Source organism: Gambusia affinis, linkage group LG15 (assembly GCF_019740435.1).
Source record: "Gambusia affinis linkage group LG15, SWU_Gaff_1.0, whole genome shotgun sequence".
Taxonomy (NCBI): Eukaryota; Metazoa; Chordata; class Actinopteri; order Cyprinodontiformes; family Poeciliidae; genus Gambusia; species Gambusia affinis.
Window position 1 is genome coordinate 22427531 of NC_057882.1, and position 27720 is coordinate 22455250.

Here is a 27720-nt window from a genome sequence, read left to right on the forward strand (position 1 = left end):
TCTACAAACCAAAACAAATATTTTAATATCATTTTATTAGGATAAAATCACTTCATCCTGACAATTTGAGTTTGAATGACCAGGCTTGTGTTTTCACTTGCTCAGCAGCTAAAGTTGCATCTTCTAAAAATTAGATTTAAAAAACAAAGTACAGTATGTAAACAATGAAAAAGTCCTATTCTGTGATATTTACAAGTTAAGAAACGTGCTTGTGATAAAAACAGTACAACAAAAAACACAACACAACCAAAAATGCAACCAAAAGTTACAACTTATTGTAATTAAACTTAAAGCAATAAATTAAATTAACACATAAAGTTAATTTACATTTATTTCAATTTCCTATGCATGTTTGTTAGAGTAACAGGATTTTAAAAAATCACTGAAAAATATGTGCAACATTTGTAGATGAGATCAATAATGTGGTGAAGACACTTTCAGAAAAATGTGTACAAGGAAAAAACCTCCAATGTTTTTTCTGCTGTGAGCTTTACATCATAAAGTAAAAAACACGGGTTAAACAAGGATAAACAAGGATAAAAAGATTTAAAGATAAAAATTGCACAGATTAAAGTTTTTTCTCTATACTTCATCAAGCTGCTGAATAAAAATATCAACACTATATCATAATTAAATAATCATACAATAGTCTGTTTTGTACATCTATGATATGTATTTGTTTAAATAAAGTCTATTTTTTGTCATCTTTGGTGGAATAGAAACCTTTAAGTTTTACAAATTTGGACAAATTGACGTTTTAATTTTGCATGACAGTTGTATCTTTTTAAAAGCTTTTCTTACTGGTCAGTGAATGGGACTCAGGATAAACCTGAGTAATGTCTTTTATGCATCAAAACTTATATATAAAATAAGTTATTACATTTACTCAGCTCTGGTCAGACCCCACTTCATGATGTTGTGCTAACAGATATAGAAATACTTTAAAAGGCATTACAGGCAGTGCTTCCACTCAGGGTATACTGTGGGTGTTATTGGCCCACTGAGGAAACGTGCCCATGTCAAACATGACGTATCCCCAGGTGTTGATGCCCAAATTTATGCAGAGGATCCCAATGATGTTCAGCATGAATCCAGCTCTCACCTGAAGAAGCAAGGAATCATATTCTAGTGAATCTGACACCATTTTCTTTTTAAGTTAACCACATGGTTGTGAGTAACAACTGAATATTTAAATTCTTCTCACCATGTCAATAACCTTGAGGTTTCCAAAAGAGAAGGCGATGGCGTTGGGTGGAGTGGCAACAGGCAGCATGAAAGCAAGAGAGGCAGCGATGGTGCAAGGCAGCATCACGTAAAGCGGGTGCAACTCGATAGCTGTGGCCTAAAAGAAACAAATGTAAACACCAATAAATACCAAGAATATGTGACAACATACAGTATGTTTCCCTCAGTTTACCATTGAACCAAGAATGGGCAGGAACAAGGTGGTGGTTGCTGTGTTGCTGGAGCATTCGGTGAATGTTGCCACCAGCAGACTGAGCAGAATGGAGATGGCAAACGGAGGGATTTTCTGCAGGGGAGCCAGACTAGATCCAAGCCAATTAGACAAACCTGAAACCTGCAAAGATAAACGTAAACATAAAGCAGATGAAGGAAATGTTAAATATCTGCACAGATTATGAAAGAATTAGTTGCAAATATCCATATGGGAAGATAACAGGAACATTTACCTAAATAATTCGTTCTTTAGTAAAAATACATTTATATCAGTTTGAGAGATTGCAATTATAGGAACACAAAGAAATAGTGGACACCATAAAAGATATTTAAATATTTCAGTAATAACTTGGTAAAACTGAAGCACATTTGGTTACAGTACCAGTCAAACTCTTCTGCTAATGATAGAACACATTATCTATAGTTCCAAAACCATAAATTTATCCCCAAGTTATTTGTTTATATTATTAATCATAATTTAACTTGAGATGTATGTATGTATCATAATAATCCAAGATGTATTGGGTATTTTAAAACTGTACAATTAGAAAATTTTAACTAGCAAAAATAAATTTGCAAAAATAAAAATAATTTAGATTCTGTGATTTAACATAAAGTTAATAAGCAAAAAAATGAATAAGTAGAAATAAAAAATGTCTATAAAAATAATTTTAAAGGTTGTAATTATAAAAATAAAAAAATAATAAATTACAGTGCATAAATATTACACAAGTATATATTAATTACATTGTAAATAAAAACACTTTTGAAATGTAACAAAATAAGTAATAAGTAGAAAATGAAAGAATTCAGAAAATATTTTAGAAATGGAGCTTAGGCGAAAATTCAAGCTGGGAGACTCGACCAGCTTCACCACATCATCTAATCACCACGCCTGGCCTCAGCCAATCCGGAACGGAGCTCCACGCCGCTCCAGCCAATCGTCGTCCAAGGACACCTTCAAGAGTTCAAGCTACCCTGGGGGCTTCCTGTTCGTCAGCCGTGCTTCGACCCACCTCCTCCCCATCTCCACCTTCACCATGAGGGACATACTCTAGGATCCTCCGTGTTCTCCCATCTCCAGGCTCCGCTCCACCACCAGGTTCGGTCCCGGGGGGGAAGACTATCCAAGCTCGCCGAGCAGACCGCCTGCTCACGGCGATCCTCGGCTCGGGGTCTTCTGCCGGGTCCGAGCGCCAAAGAAATTGTACTATTAAATCTTTTTAACTGCTATTTTCTTCTCTGTGTGAGTCTCTCCAGATTGAATTGTGAATATAAAAAATATGTAAAATAAATAATTTACAAAAAACAGTTTAAATATTAATACATAACATACAGGCTAAATTTAATATATATAAAAAATTAAATAGCTATATAAATGAGCAGATAAATAAATGAAGTTTAGTAGTAGGAAATAATTTATGGCAGTTAAAGGCACAGTGTGACAGCTTACAGATTATTACCACCAGCGCAGCTGTGAGTTTAAAAATGTGAAGTTTCTGGTTGTTCACCTCACTGCCGGCAGCCAGAGCGAATCCTCCTCCCAGCAGCAGGATGATGTTCCAGGGCATCCTCTCATGCACCACCTGCCAGTTCAGCAGAGTTGGAGGTGCCTTAATCCTTTTACCTGTAACATGAAGAAACATTTTAATATATACGCTTACGTAATTTGGATGACAAGAAATATGAATGTCCAGGTTAAATCTCACCTGCTTCGGTGAAACCATAGCTGCCACCTGAGAACAGCTGAGATGGGATGACAAAGAAGAGCATTGACATAAAGATGGCCACTGTTCCATCCGACACAAACCTAAGGAAACAACACAAGTTACTTAAAAAGGTTTCAATAAAAACGTTTAAAACTATAAAATGAAATACAGATTTCAATAAAAGCTCTTCATCAAGACATCAAGAATTTTTGGTATATAAAAAGTATTTATGTAATTTATTTGTAACATACTTTCCATTATGTACAATAAAACCTGTACACAAAACGATATTTTGAGTCAAATGTGCAGCAACATCAGAGCATGTGTATGGATGAAAGTTAATCTAAAATTGATTTATAAGCAGTCATTTTCTTAAAAATATTGAGTTTTCTCATGCATCAAGAAGGCTGACAATCTTTCCATAACATAATAGGTTATTTTGTTTAATGTGGTGAATTTAAATACTGACTGAATAAATAGGAAATTATTCACAGATGAATAAACTTAGACATATTTATAAAATATATACTTTTTTACATGTAGATATATTCATATCAAATCAAATCAAATTCTATTTGTACAGCACATTTCAGCAGCAAGGTATTTCAAAGTGCTTTACATCACAACAAACACAAAGTCATGCAACATTGAATCAACAATCAAAAAAGAAGGAAGGACCATTAAAATTAAGTTAAGTGCACTACACAGCCCTCAAGTTTGCTTATTGGCGCAATGTTTTTTTTCATTATGTTACCATTTTTATCCGTCATACCATCCTCGCCTTCAGTATTTTTTTAAATAAACTGACGCTACTCCGTCACGCAGCTCGACTGAATGAGTTTGTCAATATTTCAAAACAGAACCGCATAAAGTGTAGTTTCTATTTCACACAGGACTCCATTTTGACCAGCCGCAATCTTTAAGTTTGTATCAATAGCTCCGCTTATGGACGACCACCGGGCGCCCCCTGCTGGATGGCGACCAAACTATATCGCTAAAAGAAAGGCTGTAGCGGACGTCTTTACATCATAGATTGGAACTAAATTTAAACTAACGCATGGTTTAGAGATTGAACCAACATAAACAACAATCTGAACTGATACTCTGTTAAGAAAAAAATTACGGAATATTAACCTAAAGTCATAAAATGTAAAATAAGGAGACTCACGAATCCTCCTTGTTGAAGAGAACTGTGGCCCAGCCAGGTATGAAGCCTGGCTCTCTGGTGAACCACAGGAGCACAAGCAAAATGAAGATGGTGAGTACTCCTCCTTCTGCAAACTTCATGCCGCCCAGCTTCTTGTACTCCTCTTTCATCACTGCATACGCCTCTTTATCTCTGTCACTTTTTATGCCACAGCCAAAAGACTTCTTAAGGCTGAGTGAATAAAAACAAGCAGGAAGATCAGAGCCACACAGATAGCACTTTGATAACATTTCTGATTTTAAAAACAAGCTATTAGATTTTAAGATGTTCAAAGTGGTCATTTTCCATAACAGTTCTCAACACAAGATTAACTAGAACAGCAATAAAATATGTTCAATATCAACACATCAAAACAAAACAAACGCAGACATGCTAATGTTAGCCTTCCACGCTAATGTTGGCTTAGCACTTTGTTATGAGTGGAAAAATTACCTCTGGGAAGAAAGTGTGAGTATTGAAGAATCATGTGGTCTGCAAAGTTAACTGTGTATTTATTTTGTACCAGATAACCTCCATTCCCTTATGATTGACGTGATCATTAGTCGTATCTGTCATTAAACTGTGAGTAATTCGGCTGCTGTTATATTTCTCATATGTTAAGTGCATCATTATCTTGTAGTTAGTACATTTTTAGTGAAAAGTGACCATAGCAGATGACTGGTAAGCTGTCAAAGCATACTGGTGACTGTGCATGTGTAATTTGAACCTAAATTGACTAAATAAGCAGTTCACATGGAAAAATAATGTTTGGATTTGATAGATCAATATTTTAACCATTGTGATCACCAAGCTGCTGGTTTGGTAATTAATTCTCTGCAGAGTTGGTTTTTGGTATCTACTTTTTAAAAATTATTTTGCGATTGACCAAGGTTGCTGAGGTGGTTTGAGTAAGCTCTCTGTTTACTTTTCTGGAGTTAAGTTGGATCAGTATGGTCCAGTCCTCATTGGGACGTCCTGATCACAGTCATAGTGTTAAGAATGTTGTGTTTCTGTGTTCACAGATCAGCACAATTGACTTTTGCTTTTCTTTTGTTCTGTTTCCTGTTATTTGTTTAGTCTTGGTCTTGTTAACTGTTTCAGCTTTTGTTTCATCAATAACAATTTAGGTACAACCAAAATACTTGAAACTGTTTCAATATATTTGATATCTCTGGTTGTCTTACTTGAAGCCAAGAAACATGAACTGAAGCCAGAGCCAGGAGATTACCAGCATGAGCACCATGTTGGGAAAAGCAAAGCCAAACCAGCTGGCAAAGTTGATCACATCCCCATTTCCAGGGTAGAGCCTTTGGAAGAAAAAATAGTGATTAGAAGAGCAGAAGCAGGAGGATAATTTAAACCCTCTGAACTTATATGAGTGAACTGATGTCTCACTTGTCTATTTGACCCTTGAGGATGAGGTTGGGAGTGGTGCCTGTCAGGGTAGCAGTGCCACCGATGCTGGCAGAGTAGCACACACTCAGGCTCATTCCTTTAGTCAGGCGGCTGTACTTTTCCTCCATAGCTTTCCTCCTATTCTCCCTCATGGATTCTGGAATCACTTGAGGCAAAACAATATTTCCACAAAGTGAAAAGGCTATTTAAGGAATTATTTTCTATAATATGTCCTTCCAAACTATTGAGATTTTACTCACCTATTCCATTTTCCTGCTGCAGCTTTGTGTCTGTATTTTTCTCATCTGGGATTCCCTGCTTAATTTTTCTACTCTCCATCTCAAACCCGAGGTTTTCTTCTGCTGCGTTCTGGAAGTCTCGTTCTTCTGCCTGTGTCTCTGTTGCCTGCAGCTGCTGCAGCACAGCCTGAGCGATGGGCAGCATCATGGCTGTGGTGGCCGTGTTGCTGATCCACATGGATAGGAAGGCCGACACAATCATAAATCCCATCATCAACCTGTGAGAGTGGAGGAAAGACGATTATGATGGACATGAGCTGCATAACATGACCTATTTTGACATGAATATTTGTTTATTTATATTCAATTTAATTAAAATATTGAAAAACAGTTGATAAGCAGTATGTATAGTTCAGGAAAATATTATTTGGACTTTAATTTGTGCAGGTAATTCAACAAAAATTTCTAAACACAATGAGTGGTATACTAAAAATATTAATAATTTTTAATATTGGTATACTAACTGCAATTGATTTCTGAGTTTTGACAATTTTCGCTCATTAGCCAAAACCCAAAGTTAAGAGTAGTTTTAGAGCAGAAATGTTGGCCTGATAAAAAGTGCATTCCACAGTATCTTTTTTAAATATTTAGCCTGAGGAAATTTTGTTACGGTCAATAAACTGTTTGTCCTTTTGCATTTTTGGCAATGTGGATAGGTGCAAAATCCTGCTGGAAATTAAATCAGCATCTCCATAAAACTTGTTATTTGAGGGAAGAATGATCTGGTGTATGAATGTTCTGACTTTGGACTTGATAAAACACAGTGGACCAGACCTAGGCGATGACATAACACCCCAAATTATCACTGACTGTGGAAACTTTCTACTGGACCTCAGCAACTTGGATTGTGTCTCTTTCCACTCTTCTACCTTGGAATGTAAAATGTGCTTTTGTCCAAAGACAATACCTTGGATCTTGTGACCAGCAGTCCAGTTTTTTTTAACTTTAGTCTTTATCTTTAACTTTTGCAAGGTTGTGGGTCTTGAAGGACTGATTCCAACTACAATGTACACCTTGTGAACGTAGCCATGCCTGCTGCCAATGCATATTCTTTGCACTGTTCCGTTCTACATGACGTTCCATTGATATTCTTTATCCAGCACTCTCTGCACACCCAGTTTCTTTAGCAACAGCCATAATATTTTCTGGACAGTTGTCAAGTCAGCAGACTTCACATAACATTTCTGTCTTTAAAATAATTTTTGTTGTAAATTTAAAATTTTCTAAAAACAATTTGGGGTTTTCATTAACTTTAAATCATAATCACCAAATTAAAGAAATTAACTCTTGTTAGTATAGGACTCTACTTTGGGCATTTAGTTACTGAAACATTTGGATGATTATATGTTTGATCAAGACTCAGCTGCTGACTCTGCATCCTGTATCTGTGGCATCACAGGCTTTAAGCTCTTACAGGGCTGGACGAACACCAACCAGGAGAAGAACTCGAAGAGCGATGCGTTTATGAAGGTTCCAGTGCTCCACTGCAATGGCCACCAAGAGACCGCCCACAAACAGCATGTTGGAGTCTTTCAAATACTCAATACTGACCTGAAAAAAGAATATTAATATTAATTCATGACATTAAAACTATGTCCAAAAGAAATTAAAATTCATCTGAGCACACTCATTCAAAGCTTCTTGTGTAATTTTTTACACATTTTCTCAGTTCCTTTCTTCCCAGTCGGGGCCAAAAATATTAAAGTTACTGAAGTGCCAATTCAGATTGAGCTTTTATCTTTACTGCTAGTGTTTTCATGTGAGTCTATATCTCAAATGCACTAAACAGGAGACAGAACAACCCCTCATTGAAGCAGGTTTAAAACTGTTATATCTTATCTCAAGCTAGTGTTCTTGCAAGGCTGGGTAAGTCGGGCATTCATCGTTTTGTAGGCTACTTTTGAAATCAGTGGGTGATTCCTGTGGTTTGTTGGCAAATGTTTGAGTGAGCCCAGGCCTGATTCACTGTACTTGGTACTAGAGAGGCTAACACGAGTAACAGTTTAGTCCAAAGCATTTTCTGCTAAAATTAAATCTTTAGTGTGTGTCAGATACAGTACACATTGCATATTGATCTGTTTAGCTAATGTAAGACTGTGTAGCAGACAGGCTTCAAGGTGTAGAAGCTGTATCAGTACTGCCATTATGCTGTACTTAGCTAACGGGAAGCGTGTGTTTGTGAGACGGCCACCCACGTGACCACGTAGAATGGGCATCAGCCAATGAAACGCGGCCCCTGTGGTAAGGTCCATTGTTTGCTGTTTAAGTTAACACTTTCTTTGTCTTTTCCTTTAATGTGGCACTTAGAATTGTTAATTATTAATTACCAAAAGATTTACTTTCCTAAATGGAGAATAACAACTTTCACTATGATCCTCCGCTTGAAATATTGTATTTTCCAGACTATAAGTCACTATTTTTCATATTTTAGATGGTCCTCCAAATTATAGACAGGTGCAACTCTAGATTAATATGAAGGAGCTGCATTTCACCACACCAGGCTAAAAATAGAGCTGAGAAGAAGCCATGCAGCCACACCAGGCTCATCCAACCAAACACCAGATCACAATCAATTCGCCCTGCAACCTTACAAATAAGCGTCATCATCACTGCAGCTTCAGCCCAGGGATAACCAACACTAAGCCTAGCTCCCAGGTCACTTCTTGACCAACTAAAATGTCAGCAACTCCACACCCAAAAACGTGTAGACCCCCCCTAACGTACAAGTTACAACCTCCGACATACCCACCCCAACGGACTGGAGCAGGAAACGCCAGCAACCCCAGAAACTTCAGTCCACCATCTATAAAACTACACTTGCACCCACGCCACTTGGGTATCCTACTGCCTCAAGTCAAGCACAACTCACCAGCACAGCTGTGGTGCTCATGATGCACTACACTGCCCCACCAACCAGACCACAGGCAGGCACCAGGCCGGGGGCCAGCAGAGCACGGAAAACCACCAGAGGAAGGCAGTATACCAACCCCACACCCAGGTACGCCATCACAAAAGCCTCGGGATAGCTCTTTTGCCAATATGAAGCCACACCCCAGTCATCGCCACACACTGCCAACGGCCAGGTACACTTGTTACAGTCCACCACCGGAGGACCAGTCACTGACACCAAAAAACCAAAAAAGATTATGTTTTCTCTAAAGTTTTATTGTTTGTACTGCTACACTGCTGACATTTTCCCAATCGACTAAGTTAAATTGCATTGCACTGCATTTTGCATGATAAACACTTGTTTCAAAACTTAAGATGTTTCAGAGAGATGATTTGACGTAATCTAGGGCTGGGTAGAAAATGAAGTGAATAGCCTTTATGTGTTAGAAATGTTAATAAGACAAACCTCAATACAAAGTTATAAAATTATTGAAAATGGCCTTTTAAGATGGCAGAATTTCCCTTTGGAGCCCAATCTCAGTTAACTTTCCTGCATGTACAAGTATATTTCTACAAACACATGAAGAAACATACCCGCTTAAAAAAAACCAAAGTATTCTTTTTAGTGGTTAGAATTTTACATAATGAAATATAAAAGTATAAATAAGAACTTTACATCTCCAGCCTTCATGATGCCCATCATTGGGAACAGGACGACAGGGAGAAGAGCGGTCACAGCCAGAGGCATGCACTCCGTGCACCAATACAAAGCCATCAGGATGATCACAAAGCCACATTTTGCTTCCTGTGAATACTGGACACACACACACAAATAAAAACACAGGTTAGTCACAAATAACAACATAGCAACAAGCTGGTGGAGATTAAGTTCTTATATTTTAGCTCCAAGATTAAACTGATGCTTCAAAAAGAAATGATGCTTATGCACAGAAATGTTGTGGTTATGTTTACACAAATTTAAAATAGAGGCCTGAAGTCATCTCTATATCAGGATGAAGCACAGCTTCCCTCCTCCCCTCCTGTCTTGGTCATCAGTCAATTATCAAGAACATTCAAACTGAAGTAGTCAGTGAAAGTTACTAGAAGTCCTCCAAAACATTTTCAGCTGAGGATTATACTGCAGAGTTGTCTTTGCACTAGTCCTGAATTTTGGCATCAAGAGGTGAAAGACCTCTGGAGAATAAATTTGTAAAACTAAGACTCACAGAGAGCCTATTCTGTTTCAAGGACTGGATTACATTCTGCAGGAAGTTGAAGGATGAACAATAGATACCTGTTGTATGGATGGAAATCTTTAAACTCATTTGTAAATGAAGGGAAGGGAGATACATTATGCTTCCTATTACAAGTAGACCATGCAGGGTCGTCCAAATGTTTTGTGACATGGGCCAAAATCATTGAGTTAAAATAACTCGAGGCCAAAAAGAAAAAATTCTTACTCACTCAACAATAGACTAAACAAGCAATACTTAAATAAATAAAGTAGTCAGATTTGTTGCTGGAAAATGATGTATAAATTCTAGATTCAAAACTTAAAAAGTGACCTGCAGGTTTGCCTTATTAAAAATTATTTTCCTATAAAAATAGAACACGGTTTAATTAATCCTGATGAATAAAATCAGGATTTAAGTCTCTCTTTCTTTGAAAATGCTTGCTGTATTTAGTCAAGCTTATTAAATTAATTAAAAGCAGATTTGGGTGGAGCATAGTTTGCTTTGAGTAAAAATCACTTCTTGGAGAGAATGCAAAAAGGGAATTCTTTGTGTTGCTGCCAATCTTGTACTTGTTTGATCATTTTGTCCTAATTAAAAACAGAAAATATTTAATTGCATGTTTGTTTTTACTTTTTGTTTGTTCGAAATAAAGCATCCGTCTATATCAGTCTTTCTCAAACTGTGGTCCGTGGCCGCCCTCTAGTGGTCCACGAGGTACTGCATGTAAACAACCTTTTATTTTCCGTTACGTTAGCTGTAAGCGCGAGGCTACAGTTAGCTTACCAAAGGATTGTGTTTATAAATAATAATGGATAAATGTCTTAAGATCGGGTCACTAAAAAGAAAGCCTGAAGATACCAGTGGGAAGTTCCTTAGGGTGAGTTGCAGAACTTTTATTGTTCAACATTATTACTATATAAATAATGTTAGCATGCCGCAGGGATAGGCTCTCTGTGAGATCTCGGTCTGCGGCTGTGCTGAATACAATATGACGTTGACTAACTGCATCCTAACCCTAAAATAAAATTATTTATGTTGGGCTATCTACCGGCTGAAAGAAAATGTTTGTTTTTGCCAACACAACTCAAGTCGATATTTCTTTTATTTCGCATCTAAATTACAAATAGCCCTAAAACATTATTAGTGCACACAACATTTGCAGTATTTTTATTTTTTTTAATTCCACGTTTGTTTTTATCATTGGAAAGTTTAGAATCCATATTTTCAAAATCTGTAAATAACTCAAATCGCCCGAGGTGAGGTGTTCCTGTTTTTAATGTGAACAGTGCCACCCTTTACATTCAGAGGAACAAAGACAATGAGTTAAGAGAATAATATTTCAATGAAATGGTTTATTGAGGGGGAAATTTCCACTTAGATTGTCATTGAGTGTTGATAAATGGGGTAAGTGGTTATCGGCATGAAAAAGTATGAGAAACGCTGATCTGTATCAAATACTTCTACTTGTAACTTTCTTGAACTCGGACCACACTTTGGACACCCCAGATGTAGACAGTAAAGCATCCATGCAGGATTGCTTCTCATCCAGTAGATTTGGTGTCCAAGAACACAAGATCAAATGATCTACCAAGAAGAATAATCTAGGTTTCGTTTGGCATTGATCCTGGCTGTTCCCACCATAATAAAGTACTGTGTCACAGAGGAAAGTAATAAAGTGACTCAAGGATCATGGCATTGATACTCCTCAGATGTTAACCCATCTGCTGTCATTTCTCAGAAAGTATATTTGGTAAAATATCTGAACAAGCTGTGATCAGCTACATACACCAATAAGAAAAGTATGGCTCAATATCCATGTGGAGGGGACAAAACATTTGACTGTATATTAAAAACTGATGCTCATTTTATCACATTTTACTAAAATGTGATAGCTTGGATGTGAAGGCACATCCAAGCTAATGCTGAGTTACTGTAAAGTTATACAGCATTCATGTCCTTTGTCTTATCTCTGCATTTCTTTTGAAGGTAATAAGACTTTAGACAAGCCGATAGTAGCAGCCCTTGATCATAAAACAAATTGTTGTACTCTTGTCTCATAAGACAGCGTTTATAGTTCCTCAGTAAAAATATAAAACACAGTTCAAACTACCCGACAAAAGTTTCCACTGACAAAATCCTTTATGCAGTTTCCAAATATTTATTTACATCAAAAATACTGAAGATATGTGTTTTTGTGATTTTTATGGTGGGTATTAATTGTAAATGTGTTATTCAAAGGTAATGCAACATCTGCCTTCATTATTTATTTTGATAAACAGTCATGAGTCTATTTGAGTGTCTCAGTCTTATAAACCATTTGAGCCATTTGTTGGTCAGTTTTTCATGACATTTTGAAACCTGAGCTTTATTAGTTCAAAAACAGAAGAGAAAGAACAATAAAAAACGTCTCGGGAAGCTTTGGTTACAAGACAGCAGAGACGACCAGGTTTTGGATTGTGTACGAAATCTGATCATGGATAAAAATCTTGTTTACATTTCATGTTTTACCATTTTTACTGGAGGAAAAGAAAAAATGTTACAAAATAACATTTGTAACATTTTTATTTACATTTTTAATTACATTTCTGTAATTAAAAATGGCCGTAAAGGATTACGCTCAATCCACATTCTTGTGATTTCAGTTATGTTGACTGCAGATGAAAATAGGCCTCCAATAATAAGTTATAAAAAAACTAAAATATTTAACATTTTCTGAAACTAATTAACTTTGTTTTCCTTTCTTAGTTCTTCCATAAACTGATAAAATTAAAAAAAGTTGTTACTTTTGGGTTGTAAAACCTAAACAGGCAGGATTGCATTGCTGTAACTGTTAACCATTTAAAGACATTTTTTTATTTTTGAAGAATTTCAATCTATCATGCTGGTTTACATTTATCTAAAATTATACTTTTTTGGTATTCTCTTCATTTGTATCAATCAAACAAGTAATTGCAGAACAAAACATAATGTTTCAATCTGCAGTTATTTGAGACAATTAAGTAACTTCACAGGTAACTGGAGATGTTTTGTTGTTGTTGAACATGTAAAATTTTCTTCCTGTTTCTCCTATATCCTCTGTAATTTATTTGCAAAGGTTTTGCCAAGAAGTTTTATGAAAAATCAATCTCAGTATGTAAAGTCGGTACCAAAAAGCTTCAGCTATGCACTTCTTAACATTTTTCAAGCCATTTGTTGTGATTTCTGGAGGAATACAAACATCAGATTGAATGACAAGTTCACAGATTAACCAAACATGACTAATTTTCAGCTGACCACTATTTGTCCTCCTCTCAGTTTAGACATGTCATCACCTCAATGTCTGACATCAATGCTTTGAGTAAGAACACAGTTAGATAAACGGAAAAACAGTGAGATAAAACAAAAATGCACTCTGATTTCAACAGTAAAGCTCGTTCTCACTCACGTCTGGGTGAACGCACAGAGGCAGGGGAAGGAAGGCGAGTGGCGTGACGACGATGATGATGTAGTTTCTGTGGTACCACATCCACTTTAACACATCCAACATGCTACCCATGATGATCTTAAAACTCTTAAAAAAAAAAAAAACTGTGTTAGAAAACTCTGCTAAAGCCTGGTAGGTGTGAAGCTGATCCAGACACACTGATGTTGTGTGAGGAAGAGGAGGAGGAGGACGGACAGGTGGGAAAACTTCAGCCAAGATCCAACAGTGGAGATGTGTAGAAAACTGCTTTGGTAAATAAAAAAAGAAAAAGCAAATGCAAGTTACTCTGTCTGTCTAAGTTAGCGCATCAAACATTGACTCAACAACAAATTGTCCACAATCCTGGACAGGGAGGAAGATGAAGCTGCTGGTAAAGAGAGGGAGGCAGCTGTACAGGAAGGGGGCGGTGCAGACAGATGGAGCCAATGATAGACAAACAATGGTCAGGTTTATCAGGTGAAGGAGTCCAGCTCCATCATGTGTAGCCAAAGGTCAGGGGGCGTGCATACAGTTAAGATGGAGCATACAGTTTTACTCCTGAATGTGTTATCCAAGATGTTTCAACTGGAAGCAAATTAAATCCTAATTAATAGTTTACTAATTTATTGATCATGTGAATTATCTTCATTACTTTTGTTGTGCTGTTTTAAAGTTTCTTTTTGCCTTGCTTTTAGTTTTCACATCAAATCTCTCGTTTCATATTAAATGTTTTTATCGATAAAACAAGTTCATGACCTTTAATGGATGTGTTTCCATCTAAACCAGTATTAAACAAAATGACTGAAGGGAAAATAGACTTGAATCTAAACTCTTTTACTTACTGACTAACATAATAAGCACCATCTGAATCGATAGTGTCATTACTGATAGTTCTGCATTCACATTTCATGTGGCTAGTATTTAAGGGGATATTATGTATTTTCCACAAATACATAAAAATGCTATCTATATATTTTGTTTTCAAATATTTTCATAATGTGTAACATGCTAGTACTACCTTGTTCTTTTAAAGGTATAAATATTTTAGTTTCTGTTGTCTCTATTTCCAACTAAATTGTTGAGTTTACCTGTTACTGAACATAAAATTAAGAATCAAATTAAGATTTAGTTTCAATAGGACTGCAGTTTTAAACTCCTAATTGTTTAAAAGGACATTTTAGCAGAAAATTTCTATTTAAACTTGACATCAACTTTAATGACTGAGCTTTTCATTCTCTTCAAAGCAAATACATTTCTTTATGCTTATGATCTTTAGTTTTTGAGTGCATATAATGCAATACCAGCTCATAAACCTGCAAAGTTTTTACATAAGAGTTTTATTCTAAAACTTAAGAGTTTCAGAAAAAAAATGTTTTACTTTTACAAGTTCTTTCCCGTATTTGCAAACATCTATGGATACAGTATTGTCTCAAATACAGACACAAAGGGCCAGTGAAGCAGTAAAGAAATGGCCGATTCTGAATATGAATGCAAAATTTAACAGCTGTGAAATAATAATAAAAACTATTCCCTCATAAGTGTTTGTGTGTTTTATAAATTATTCCTGCACTTTATATGAGATAAGACATCATACAATCCACAACTATAAACCAAAACACAGATTTCAGCAGCTGAAAGATTCAGGTATAGTTTTATGTTTTGTAACAAACATCGACAAAATAGAACAAACAGAAAATTATTTTTTGTTACTCGTAGCTATAAAAGTTTTTAAAACATTTGTCAGACTTGCCATCTTGGAATAAAAACACAAACCTTGTTTTTGGTTTGCAAAATGCTGTTATTTTGCATTCTTACTACAAGTGGTAGAAAAGCGAGAAAAGAGTAAAGTAATCAAAGAATATGATTTTATTATGACACTATCAGTATAATACAATCATTTTAAAAACCAAATCGTTTTTTTTATATGAGTGAATATTCTACAGGTTACAGCGTACAATGAAAATCTTAAAGGTTTGATCATTGACTAAAGCCAGCTCCTTCTTCATCGACAGTCAGGCAGATGACTTGCTTAGTGAAAAACAGGAATACTTATAAACAAATTGATAATTAGACTGCCATTTAGTGTGTTGGTTAGACCAACAGTAGTTCTGACAGCTTAAATGTTTTTGTGCCATGTGAGATTCAGCAGTTCTGTATTTTCTCTGCTTCGTTCCTTTGAGATTGTGGAGAAATGGCAGCAGTCCCAGTTTTACTTAATGACAGATTTTACTGACAACCAAAGTCCACTTGCAATCCTAATTTAATCGCTGCATTAAATCATTCTGATTTTCCTTTTTAAAGGGCAGGGAGGGTGGTATTCTAGGTCAGAATATCTGCAAATATATAATGTAACTGTAAACTCACTGTGACTGCAAAGTTTTAATGCTCTTAAATGGAAGTAACAAACGTCTGTGAATGAACGAATGGCGTCATCTTTCTGTCAACACTTTCTGCATCTTTCCATTGCATATATATATATATATATATATATATATATATATATATATATATATATTATAAGTCTAAATAGGTGACAGTGTGACTAAATCTGGCAGAAGAAACCTCTGTGTTTGCTCTTGGTTGCTTATTTATCCCAGAGATCAATAAAATGGAAAGTCTGATGCAGTTACACAATGTTTAAAGGAAAAGTGCTTTTTTTCAAACTACAAATGCTCTGTAATATGTTGGGTTACATAAGAAAACATACAATTAACCTAATAAAAACAATAAAGGGGGAAAAATAAAAACACAGAGATGTAAAATTGTGGAATATCCTGCTTTTATGACAGTTTATAATTTATTATTTGTTTTCAACAAATTTTTTATATCATAGCAAAAAAAGAGAAAGCTGGGATTTTGTTTGGATCCACAAGACACTAGCTTATCCATAACCATAACAATAAAAGGTTTGATTAATTAATTAAAGGGTTGATACATTTTTCAACATTTTGGGCCAAATCTGGCCCGCCGTAGTGTTTTTATGTGGCCAAATAAATAGAACCGTCAAGATAACAGTGTGCTTAAATTATTTTATTAATCAAATCAAAGCAGTTTATCCATTTACTGCCAGATTACATCAATTAGTCTCTCTAGTTTCTTGTAAATTATTGTAGAAATTCAAAATGAAAAAATCTTTTTTGCACTAATGCATAATTCGGAGTTTATTGCAGATTTTTTTGCAAAAACTATGAAAATCATTGAGTTTAAGTAATACTAACTTGTATTAAACAGCTGCCTCAGCCTTAATTGATGTCATACATAAGTGCAAATATTGCAAATATTTCTAATTTAGTACCACAAACACTTTGATTTTTATTTCAGATAATCACAAAAACAAACACAAAACAATGGAGGGTTTGATTACTGTCCCTCCATTAGTCAGGGACATTAATCCCTGATTAATGTCAGGAATTAATAATATAATTTAATTTTATCAATATATTCTGGCACAGAATAAGAGCATTCATGATTTTGATTTGGCCCAAAATGAAAATGAGTTTGACGTATGTGCCAGAGGAAGACCCAGTCAAAAATATCTACATATTCCAGCACTAACTTGGTAAAACAACAGAATGTTTCATTACCGTAATTTAATTATTGTTCATGCTGCCTCTCCAGACTATTTTTAGAAATTTTAATATTCCTATCGATTGTTCAGATTTACAAGCCCATGAAGATAAAAAAACGATAATGACAACGACTTTTTAAAGTCTTTATTAGATTGTTTGCATGAAGTCAGAGCAAAGATGGACTCAAATTTCCACTATCTGAATCTGAACCATTTTTTAAAAACCCACAAAAATAAGTGAGGCTTTTTATAAACGTGGTAGTTTATCTCCTACTTCTATTTTAGAAATATGAAAAATAAATATTGATGCTTTAGCTACAACATGCATATGTCCTTGTAACTTGGCACGCAGGGGTATAGATCAGTTTTCTGGCTCCCAGTTTTTAAAAAAATGATTTTATTATTAGTTGTTAAAGCGTTTAGTGGTCTGGCTTCTTCTTATTTTCATAATCTTCTTTCTTAGAAGTAGAGCTGATCATACTTTTACTCAATTCTTCATATCAGATCAGCTCAAAGTTTTTAAAACTTTAATGTGCTTCTAAAGACTCACTTTTACTCTCTGGCGTTCAGGGAAAGTAAAACCTTACAACATGAATAATCTGTGCTTTTATTGTTTTATTGGATGATTTTATTACTTTGTTTTATTATTATTACTGCTTTGTTCTGCTGCACCTTGGTGCCGCTCATGTCGCTTTTAAACTAGCATGTTTAGTTTGGTAAAAGTGACCAACTCTTTACAGTTTTGATTTTGAATTGATTGACACAACAGAATAAAAGGAAAGTTTCTGTACTTTATTTTACAAAATAGTTACCACAGTATGCTAGAACTGTGATTAGCAATCAAATCTTCTGCACTACTTATGTCAGTCAGTAAAATGATTTGGGTTAAAGTCTTTTTGTATAATGCAGGAACAGGTGAAAATAAATAAATACACTCTGGCATCAACAAATCTCTAATAAAAGCTTTTCTATACATGATCTTGTTTTGTTGGTCACATCATTTCAGTATCTACTTTTATTGTGTTGTTTTGAAACTTCTTTCTGACTTTTTTGTGAAAAAAGTGAAAGTCTCTTAGTTTAAAACAGAATCCCTCTTTCCAAACATATCAGCCATGCGGTGAAATGTTTTTATCAATAAAATAAGTTCCCAAGCTTTGAAGGAAGTGTTTTCACTTAACATTTAGCCGCATATAGAATAAATAAATTTTTGTCAACGGGGTGGGATTTTAATCTTTGTATCATGTGATAACCAAAGTCCAGATGCAATCCTAATCTATCCTAAGAATTAGGGGTTTTTTCTGCTATGTCATTTAAAAGCAGAAAATTGTTCTGACTTTTCTTTTCCAAATAAAGTCAGTCTGTCGTTAAAAAAAGGAAAGTGGGGTTTAAATTCTTTTTAAATCTGGGGGTTTAAAAAGAATGTAAAAATATTGTTATATTTTCTAAAATATAAAAATATTAGTATTTTTATATTGTGAAAATAAAAATATTAATATTTTAATATAATGTACTATTTTTATATTTTATCATTTATATTTTAAAATATAAAAATATATATAAATATTTTATTTTGAAAAGTAAAATCTAAAAATATAAATGTTTTTACATTTTAATAATCTAAAAATATTTTTTTATTTTTTAAACCCAAGATTTTGACTTTGCATTATAAAATATAAAATATTGTTATATTGTATAAAATACACATTTTAAATACCAAACAACTCTGTCTTTGTTGGTAATTGTAAGATTACCAGTACTGTTTTGATGCTGGTAATCTTATAATGAGTAATAAATACCTGTCATCTTTTTGTAAACATTTTCTGCATTTTTTTAACAGTAAAAGTAAAGGTAATTTTATTTATAAATCACATTTTTGGCAACAAGGCAATACAAAGTGTTTTACAGGAATTAAAAGAAAATACAAACAAAATAACAAACCAAAGGAAAGAGCAAAATAAGAAGAAGCTAATAATGTTGATCCAAAGTAAATAAACTAGATAGTCCTTTTCAGGGTTGGTAGATAAGTATAAGCAAGTAAAAAAATTTGGTTTTTTACTTACACAATTTTTATTGTGCTTTATACAAAATACATACCAGAAAAGCTAATATTAATGTAACATTTAACTATAAAAACTGTATTGTTTTAAAATGTTCCAACTGATACTATATGTAGATTTGTTTTTAAATACTAGAGCATCAATAGTGTTGCTAAATCTGGCAGAAGAAACCTCTGTTTGTTTTTGGTTGTTTATTTAGAGATCAATAGAATTGAAAGTCTGGGGCAGTTACGCAATGTTTAAAGAAATACTGTTTCTCTCTTTTCAAACTGTGAATGCTCTGAACATGTATACACCACACATGTCACATATGTTTCTCATTGGTCTAAATAGACATTAATGTAACTGCGATGCATGGACAGGACAGAGGTCACCGGTTTCAGCTTAATGATCGTCACAGCCGAGCGTCGACCAATCAGGACGGCAGACGCCTCAGGGTCGGGAGCTTCTGAAAAAATATCTATTGATCTGAATCACAGAGTGGGGCACTCAGCTCAGACTCATCACTCAGTCCATTCGCTGTTATTTAAAGAAATTAAAGAATTTCTACAGCTGTTTGGTTATAACTTAAGAGTTTGTTTGGTGTGAGTGACCATGAAGCCAGCAGTGGTTCTGCTGGGCCTGGCGCTCCTGCTGGACACAACTTTTGGAGCAGAAGGTAAGACTGACTGAAGATGTTTGGTTTTAGGTTAAAACAACCAAGTTATTGCAGTTTTACCTAAATAGATTATTTAAAAATGTATAGTTCTGTTCCACTTAGGTTTGGTGTTAAGAGTGATTGCTTTTAAACTCATTATTATTATTGCTGTTTGTTTACAGAAGAAAATATAAAATAAACCTAATACTTTGAATAATTAACTGAGTATACTGTACTGTTTGAGATCTGGGATCAACTGGAATGTATGTGGGATTGAATTTAAATTATATTTTTGTGTAAAGTGCCTTGAGACTGAATTTGTTGTGAAATGGTGCAATGTGAAAAAGGAAAGAAAAGAAGGAAAGAAAAAGCAAAGAAAGAAACAAAGAAACAACCAAACAAAGGAAAAGAAAAAGAATAAAAATAAAGGCAAAAAGAAAACAGAAAAAAGTGTTCATAATGTGTATTTTCAGGACTATTTTCTTCTTTTTGGTTAAAAAATGCAACAGATAACTTCAAATGTTTCTGTCTATATAGCTCCACACATTTTTGGGTGGAGGGGGTCCAAAAGTTTAGAAATTGCCACAGCAATAAATTATTTACTAATAAATCAATCAAGTTTCAGTCAAGCCTATTTGTATGGCAGATTTCAACAACAAGGCTGTTCAAAGTGCTTTACACCTTAAAACAGGAAAATAAAAAGTCTAACAATTTGAGAATTTGAGAAACTGGTAAAAAACATTACATTTTGTCAATTAATTGTTAAAACCAACTGGTGTCATTCAAATCAAAAACTACTAACAACCTGTTTTAATAAACCACAATGAAATTAATCATGCAGTAGATCACAGTGTGTAGAAGCAGTTTAAATGAAGATGTTTCTGCTTTAGTATTTGAAAACTCACTGTTTGAAATGACACTATTACTCTAAGCGGTTCTTCTAACGTTTGATGTTGAAATCTGATAAAAAAATAAACACTTTGTGCCTGAAATAAACAAATTGCACTCCAACAGAGTCCTGCGTGGGTCGCTGTGGCTCCTTCAACTCACGGAACAAATGCCAGTGTGACTCTATGTGTGTGTATTATGGGAGCTGTTGTGAGGACTTTTACACCATCTGCCCCAAAAAGGGTAAGTGCACTGCTCAAATCTTCTGTCTATTTCAGTGTTTCTCAAACTTTTTCAGGCCGAGGAGGACCACTTACCCCATCTACCTCACAGACCACCTAACTTAAAATTGCCCCCGCAGTAACACAACAACTTAAAATAATATACAACTGGAAATAACATACAAGTCTCTTAACTCCTTGTCCTTGTCCCGCCTGAAGTGAAGGGTGGCGCTGTTTTGTAAATGTGGTCACAATAAACCCATGAGCAAGTCATTTTGCGTTATTTACAGATTTTTAAAGCAAGAAATCTAAGCTTTTCATTGTTAAAAACACATGGAAATCAAAAAGGTTCTTTGCTAATAACGTTTTAGAGTTATCTGTAATTTAGAATGATAGTAAAAGAAACAATGACTTGTGTTGGGTTGCAGACATTTTCTTTCGCCAGTAGATAGCCCATCATAAATTATTTTATTTTAGGTGTTAGATGCAGTTAGTCACCGCCATATTGTATTCAGTACAGCCGTAGCTAGATCTGCGTCCCGGCTGCCTGCTATGTATCGTAATAATGTTAAAAAACAAAAGTTCTGCAACTCACCCTAAGAAACATTCCACCGGTGTCTTCGGTCTTTCTTTTGAATGACTCGGTCTTAAGCCATATATCCATTATTATTTATAAACACAATCCTTTGGTAAGCTAACTGTAGCGTTCGCGCTTACAGGTAACGTAACGTCAAATAAACGGTTGTTTACATGCAGTACCTCACGGACCACTAGAGGGCGGCCGCGGACCACACATTGCAATTTAACTGTAAGTAAGAACTTCTACCAACTGGTGTCATTCATGATAATATTTTCTGCTCAAAGTTTCTCGTGGGGACACATTTGGAGAAGCAGAAATGGATCCAAATATGAGCACAACAGAGCAAACACCAAATGTAAGCACGGTGGCTCCGACAGTGCCCTCCTCTCTGACCTCGCCACCCAGGGCCCCTCATGGGGCCTCACCCACCGTCGACCCCAACGCAGCGCCCTGCAGCGGCCGACCTTTTGACGCGTTCCTGCAGCTGAAGAACGGATCCATCTACGCATTTAGAGGTAAAATCTAATTACTCTGTCTTCATTACTTAATTTCTTTGTGGGGTAAAGAGAGGAAACTAAAAATAAGATTAAATTATTCACACATCTCATTGATATAGATTTAAAGTGTTTTCATGTTGGGCGGAAATGATTGTATCTCCCAACACAATAAAACAATATCAAAGTTAATTTAGATATTTTTATTTACACTATACATTATTTGAACATTTGCCAACATGTTTTTTTCTGATAGGAAGTAATGTTTTGGAGTGGCCTAGTCCAAGTCCTGGCTTAAATTTCAGCTAAAGATTAGGGTGATGACAAGGAGTTCATTATCAAAAATAAATTATTAAAATACCAATGGTAACATGAAAAAAGTTGATCAGCTTTTATTAGAATAGTTTTTGTCCATTATTATATAACTATTAAAAATAACTCTTAACTTAAATCTACCTGGAGTCTAAATGATTTGGGACTTTATTGTAGATTAGATTATTTTTACAAGGAAGTACTTTTGTTATATTGTTTATTTGATTTATTTTTATGTTTTAAATAGTTCAAAGTTTCATCACTCTAGTTTATTGAATTTTAGATATAACCTTGATGTTTGTTTTTAAGTTATTTTAACATTTTTTGTAGAAAATGGGGTTTTTTCTACATAAAATATCAGATGCTATTGTGACTGAAAATAATTTTTTAATAAAAACAGCATTAAAAATGAACAGATTTAAGAAATATAGATCACTATTAGACACTTAAGTCATCTTATAGCACTTCAGATGAAATAATCCATTTGTGTGCAAAGATTAGAAGCTTTGAATCTTATCTAAAACTCTTATAATTGATAAACCCTCCCCTAGGTTTATATTTCTTTGAGCTGGATGACAGGTCGATTCTTCCTGATTACCCCAAACTCATCGAGGAGGTGTGGGGAATCGCAGGACCCATCAGCGCCGCATTCACCCGCATCAACTGCCAAGGAAAGTCGTACATCTTCAAGGTGGGAACCACAGCAGCTTTAAGCTTTCAAAAGTTATTTTTAAATCAAACTATCCCATCTGAATGTAATATTTAGCATTCGAATTGTTGAAGGAGGAGGGTTTTGTCAGCAAGAGTGGAGGAAAAGAATGAGCTGCATGTAGTTTAAATTATGATCTTTAAAAAATGATAAATTCAAACATTACTTGCAAAAAAAGACTTCCCCCTCATAACAAAGTATTTGTTTAAGCTTATTAAAAAAATATTTACTCAGAATTTTTCCAGCTGGTAACATGAATTCCCATTACAAACCTGGGAATCTTTGGTTCCTTATGAAATGTCTGAAAATTGTCAAGAATAAAAGAAGATATCAAACATAAAAATGTAGTTTTTATACATTCTTTATGTCTGGACTTTTGTGAAGCATCAGGAAACATAAATATGATTTATAATATCTTAGAAAACCTGGAGTCCTTCTTCCACAAAATTTGGCACCACAAAATCATGTTTTCATCCAACAGATCAACTCAATATAGTACATGCCCCACAGCGTTATGCTGCCACTGCCATGTTTCACATGTCTTCCAGATGGTCTGCAGTGTTATTTTTCTTCCAAGCATGGAGTTTTTTATGTAGGACCCTTCTTCTTCCACATGTTTGCTGTGTCCCTCATAAAGCTAGGGGACAATTTAAGCAGGGACTTTGATTAATTTCTTTCAACAATTGCTATTTTATTGTCACTTTTTGATAACTTTTTGATTAACTAGATTTTGTTAAATAGTATGTTTCCAGATGTTTTAATAAAACTTAAAAATCTTTCATTACTTTACTTCTACAACATGCTACTTTGTTTTTGTTTGTCATACAAAATCCCAATAAAATATTGATGTTTATGGTCTTGATGTGTTGAAATGCAAATTGACTTTTGCAAAGCACATTGATTATTAAAACCTCCCACCATCTGGTTCTGTATATTTTGCATCAAAGGGCAACCAGTACTGGAGATTTGATGGCGATATCTTAGATGAGGACTATCCCAGGGACATTTCTGTCGGCTTTGAAGACATCCCAAATGATATAGATGCAGCTTTTGCTGTACCTGCACCAAGTCACCAAGGAAAAGAGAAAGCCTACTTTTTTAAAGGTATTTTCAGAGAGATTAGAGACAAATTGCAGCATTTAAAAAGACAAGAGGTCTTGTTTTTATCCTTTCTAGATGCTTGGTGCTGCTGAAGGGCATTACATTGAAATTAATTCAAATGGCCACCAGAGGGCGCCTCTAAGACTAGCAAAAGATTTGCAGAGAAAATATTTCTACGTTTAGTTATAAAATTCTTTGTAATGTTCTTCTTTTTGTTCAAATACATACTGATTAAATAAGCCACTAACTTGTCGTTAGCTTAAGAAAATTCTGCTTTAAGAGCATCTGTTTGGTTTCTCTCAGGTGATCAGTATTACCAGTACGAGTTCAAGCACCAGCCGTCCCATGAAGAGTGCGTCTCCATGAGCAGAATCTCTCCGTCTGTTCTGTTCACCCAGTACACAGACCTGTTCTGCGAGCAACCACTAGAGAACCTCTTCACAGATCTCTTTGAAAGCTTCTGTAAGACCCAGATATGGTTTGCTTACATTATATGTACCCTCATTGGCCACTTTATTAGATACACTTCAGTTTCTTGCTAACACAGCTGATGAATCAGCCAAATTTAGTGCAGTTAGAGGTCTAGATGTGGTGAAGACTAAACATCAGAATGAGGAAGAAAAGTAAGTAAGTGATTTGGAGTCTTTTTGTTGATTTATCAGGTTTTGTACGAACAACCATCTCTTGAGTTTTACAGATGATGGTTTAAGAAAGAAAAAAAGTTAATGTGAGCAGCTGTTGTGTGGGCATAAATTAATTGTTGACATCAGGGAGCAGTGGAGAGTGGACAAACTGGTTTAAGATGTTAAAAGGTACATAGATCTTTACAACACCACTTCATTAAAACTAAGGTACAATATCTGGATGCATAACCCTGACATAGATGGACAACATCTAAAGAATACCAGATAATGTGTCACTCATGTCAGAAAACAGAGGATGCAATTCCCACAAGCTTACTGAAATTGGACAATAATAGATTTGTTTTAAAAACAGTTTTCTAGTGCAACTGGTTTCAGCTGTAATATTTCTGTACTTCATTCCCCTTCACCATCACCGGATCTCAATCCAACACATAGTTCTTGAATAATGTCACGTCTCCGGGAACTTTGTAACTGACAGCCATCTTGGTAGGCAGGTGCTATGGAGTCGCTATGACAACAATAAGCAAGCCACAAGCTTAGAACTGGTTCTTGCCTCGTTCCTATCTAACTTATAAACGACATAAGTACATTACAGCCATTACTCGATCGTATTTTCTGAGTTCTCTACTTACCTTTGTGTAATACTAAGAGAAATATCTGTGATACTGTAGTACTTATTGCTAGGACATGTAGCCTATGTATATGTTACTAAAAGTACTGACTCTGCCACTCACCAGAACTTTATTGTTTCTACATCCTTTACAAACCTGTTTAAACATTGATTGTACTTGGCCATAGATTTCAGGCCGTGAAGCTTCTGTATGATGTGTATGATGTTCGCACGCATTGTGTTCACTAAGGAGTTTTCTGTCATAGAAGGAGATCGGAGGCAGCTTGGCCACATCATTTTAGATGTTTTCATTTCTTGCCACAAATCAACAGCAGCAATTTTGTTAATGTATCCTTCTCTTGCACATTAGAAAAGAGTGTCCAGATGTTTTCTTTTTGTTGGCCTCAAAGCCATGGTTCAGCGATGCCTACCAAGATGGCGTAGATCACTACCAGTTCAGACTTGTGGGAACTATATGTAGAGTACCTCTGTGAAGTGGTGGAACAGGAAACAAGTCTACAGCAACTACAGGGGACCGAAATATCTGAGGCTGACATTCTTTAAAGATCTTCTTGAATCCATGACACAAAGACATAATGCACTTTTGAGGACAACAGAATGCCCAACCCAGTACAACCAAAGTGTATCAAATAAAGTGGCAGGTGGCTATATGTTTTATAAACATTACTCATTTTCTCCCTTTCTCTTCCTTCAGACACTCATAACTCTAGCCCCCAACTCACTCTTAGGGACTGGAAAGGCGTTAGCCCCCCTGTTGATGCTGCCTTGGTAGGAAAGGTTTCTCTTGGTCCCAAGCCAACAATATCGTCTCCACCAGCAAGGCGGAGGGGGAGAGGGCGGAGGAGGAGGCCCAGCAAGAGACGTGGCCCACAGCGCAGAAGGCAAAGTCGCTACGTGTTTGATGATCTGTGGTTCGATGATGATTTGTTTGACTTTGGCCTGGATTACAGTGACATGGCTGAAGTAGCTACAGTCCAGGATTACAAAAGCACCCCAGTTCAAAATGTCTACTTTTTCAAGAAAGGTATGATTACAGGGAGTAAGTTTTAAAAACTCACTGCTTTAATGAGCTTCTTCATTTGTGCAGCTTCTGCTGTAACTTTTTTATTCTTTGCTTGTCCATTTTGTTTCTCTTCATGTTGACAGACAAGTACTACAGAGTGTCTCTGCAGACTAAACGGGTGGACGCCGTTAGCCCCCCTTACCCAAGATCCATTGCAAAATATTGGTTGGGCTGTGAAGAGGAAGACCTGACTGATTCATCCAGGGCAGAGAAGAGATAGATCATCTAAGACACAGACACATCTATGCAATAAACACCCTGCACCCAGTGATAATAACATACTTATTTGTTGCTACTGCTTTTTTCTTATGCATGTGCTAAGAAACCTGTGAATGATTTAATTCATTTTAAAGGGATAGTTCAGGTTTTTTAAAGTAGACAGTGAAAACCAGTTAAGATTAACACTACATAACTCTCTTTTTTGTTACTATTTAGTACACATGCAGATTAGATGGATCTAAAATACTGAAGATAACACCTAGACCAAAACAGACAAAACCTTTGGGCTCAAAACAATCTGCTTTAAGAACTTTTGAATTGTGTTCATGTTTGCATTTAGTGATTATTTAGACAGAAGATGGTGAGTATTTCCAAGGAAAAAGAAAGCAGCATGTCCAGTGTACAACTTAAATGAAAAGTTAGTATAACAGCAAATAAAATCAACTATTGAATAACCTGCTCATTAGATGGATTTATTTAATGCTTCCTATTAAAATTTGCCTAGAAATCCATTTTTATTCTTTGGCTTTCCACCTCAGTAAGACTCTGATAATATTTGTTGAAATTGGTTTTATGTATGCCTTTGGTGTGCAATTATGTGCAACTTTTTTTTTTCCAGCTGCCGTTGTTAGAAAATAAAAGTTGTGATCTATCCCTTTAAATTGTTGTATGCTTGGCAGTTCTATTTCTGTCTTTAGCAATATAAGTTGTATGCTTGATCCATGTTGTTTTAATCCTCAGATACATTTATAAAATTAGTGTTACGTGTATATCTAATCTTTGACACGCAGCTATATATTGCCTTTGCAGGGAATTACTATATTCTTTATCCTGCTTGGAAAAAATACATCTTACCTCTCTTTGGTTTCATCGCAGATATTTGGAACAGTTGCTCCCTCTGGTGGACAAATTGCCTCTAGAAAATTCTTCACATAAAATAAAATATACACTGATAACACATGCCGTATTTTCTGTATTTATTG

The 27720-nt window shown here is 35.3% G+C and overlaps 2 protein-coding genes and 1 long non-coding RNA gene across 3 annotated transcripts; 2 read left to right on the forward strand and 1 right to left on the reverse strand.

Annotated features, from left to right (window-relative positions):
- slc13a2 (solute carrier family 13 member 2) lies at positions 1-21687 on the reverse strand. Its single transcript, XM_044140128.1, has 13 exons — positions 21580-21687; positions 13596-13721; positions 9613-9750; positions 7462-7598; positions 6009-6265; positions 5749-5914; positions 5538-5660; positions 4336-4545; positions 3168-3268; positions 2970-3085; positions 1418-1579; positions 1205-1342; positions 1-1102 (listed from the first exon to the last, which is right to left on the reverse strand). Exons 1-13 carry the CDS (start codon positions 21646-21648, stop codon positions 971-973), a joined length of 1875 nt encoding a protein of 624 aa, XP_043996063.1. The 5' UTR covers positions 21649-21687; the 3' UTR covers positions 1-970.
- On the forward strand, positions 4317-7677 carry LOC122844549. The gene is made up of 2 exons (XR_006372894.1): positions 4317-4425; positions 7447-7677. It is a non-coding gene; the product is annotated as an uncharacterized LOC122844549 (long non-coding RNA).
- vtnb (vitronectin b) lies at positions 19516-27695 on the forward strand. Its single transcript, XM_044140129.1, has 8 exons — positions 19516-19896; positions 20890-21006; positions 21849-22079; positions 22922-23061; positions 24027-24183; positions 24484-24642; positions 26150-26479; positions 26602-27695. Exons 1-8 carry the CDS (start codon positions 19833-19835, stop codon positions 26736-26738), a joined length of 1335 nt encoding a protein of 444 aa, XP_043996064.1. The 5' UTR covers positions 19516-19832; the 3' UTR covers positions 26739-27695.
- Positions 27696-27720: the final 25 nt, after the last annotated feature.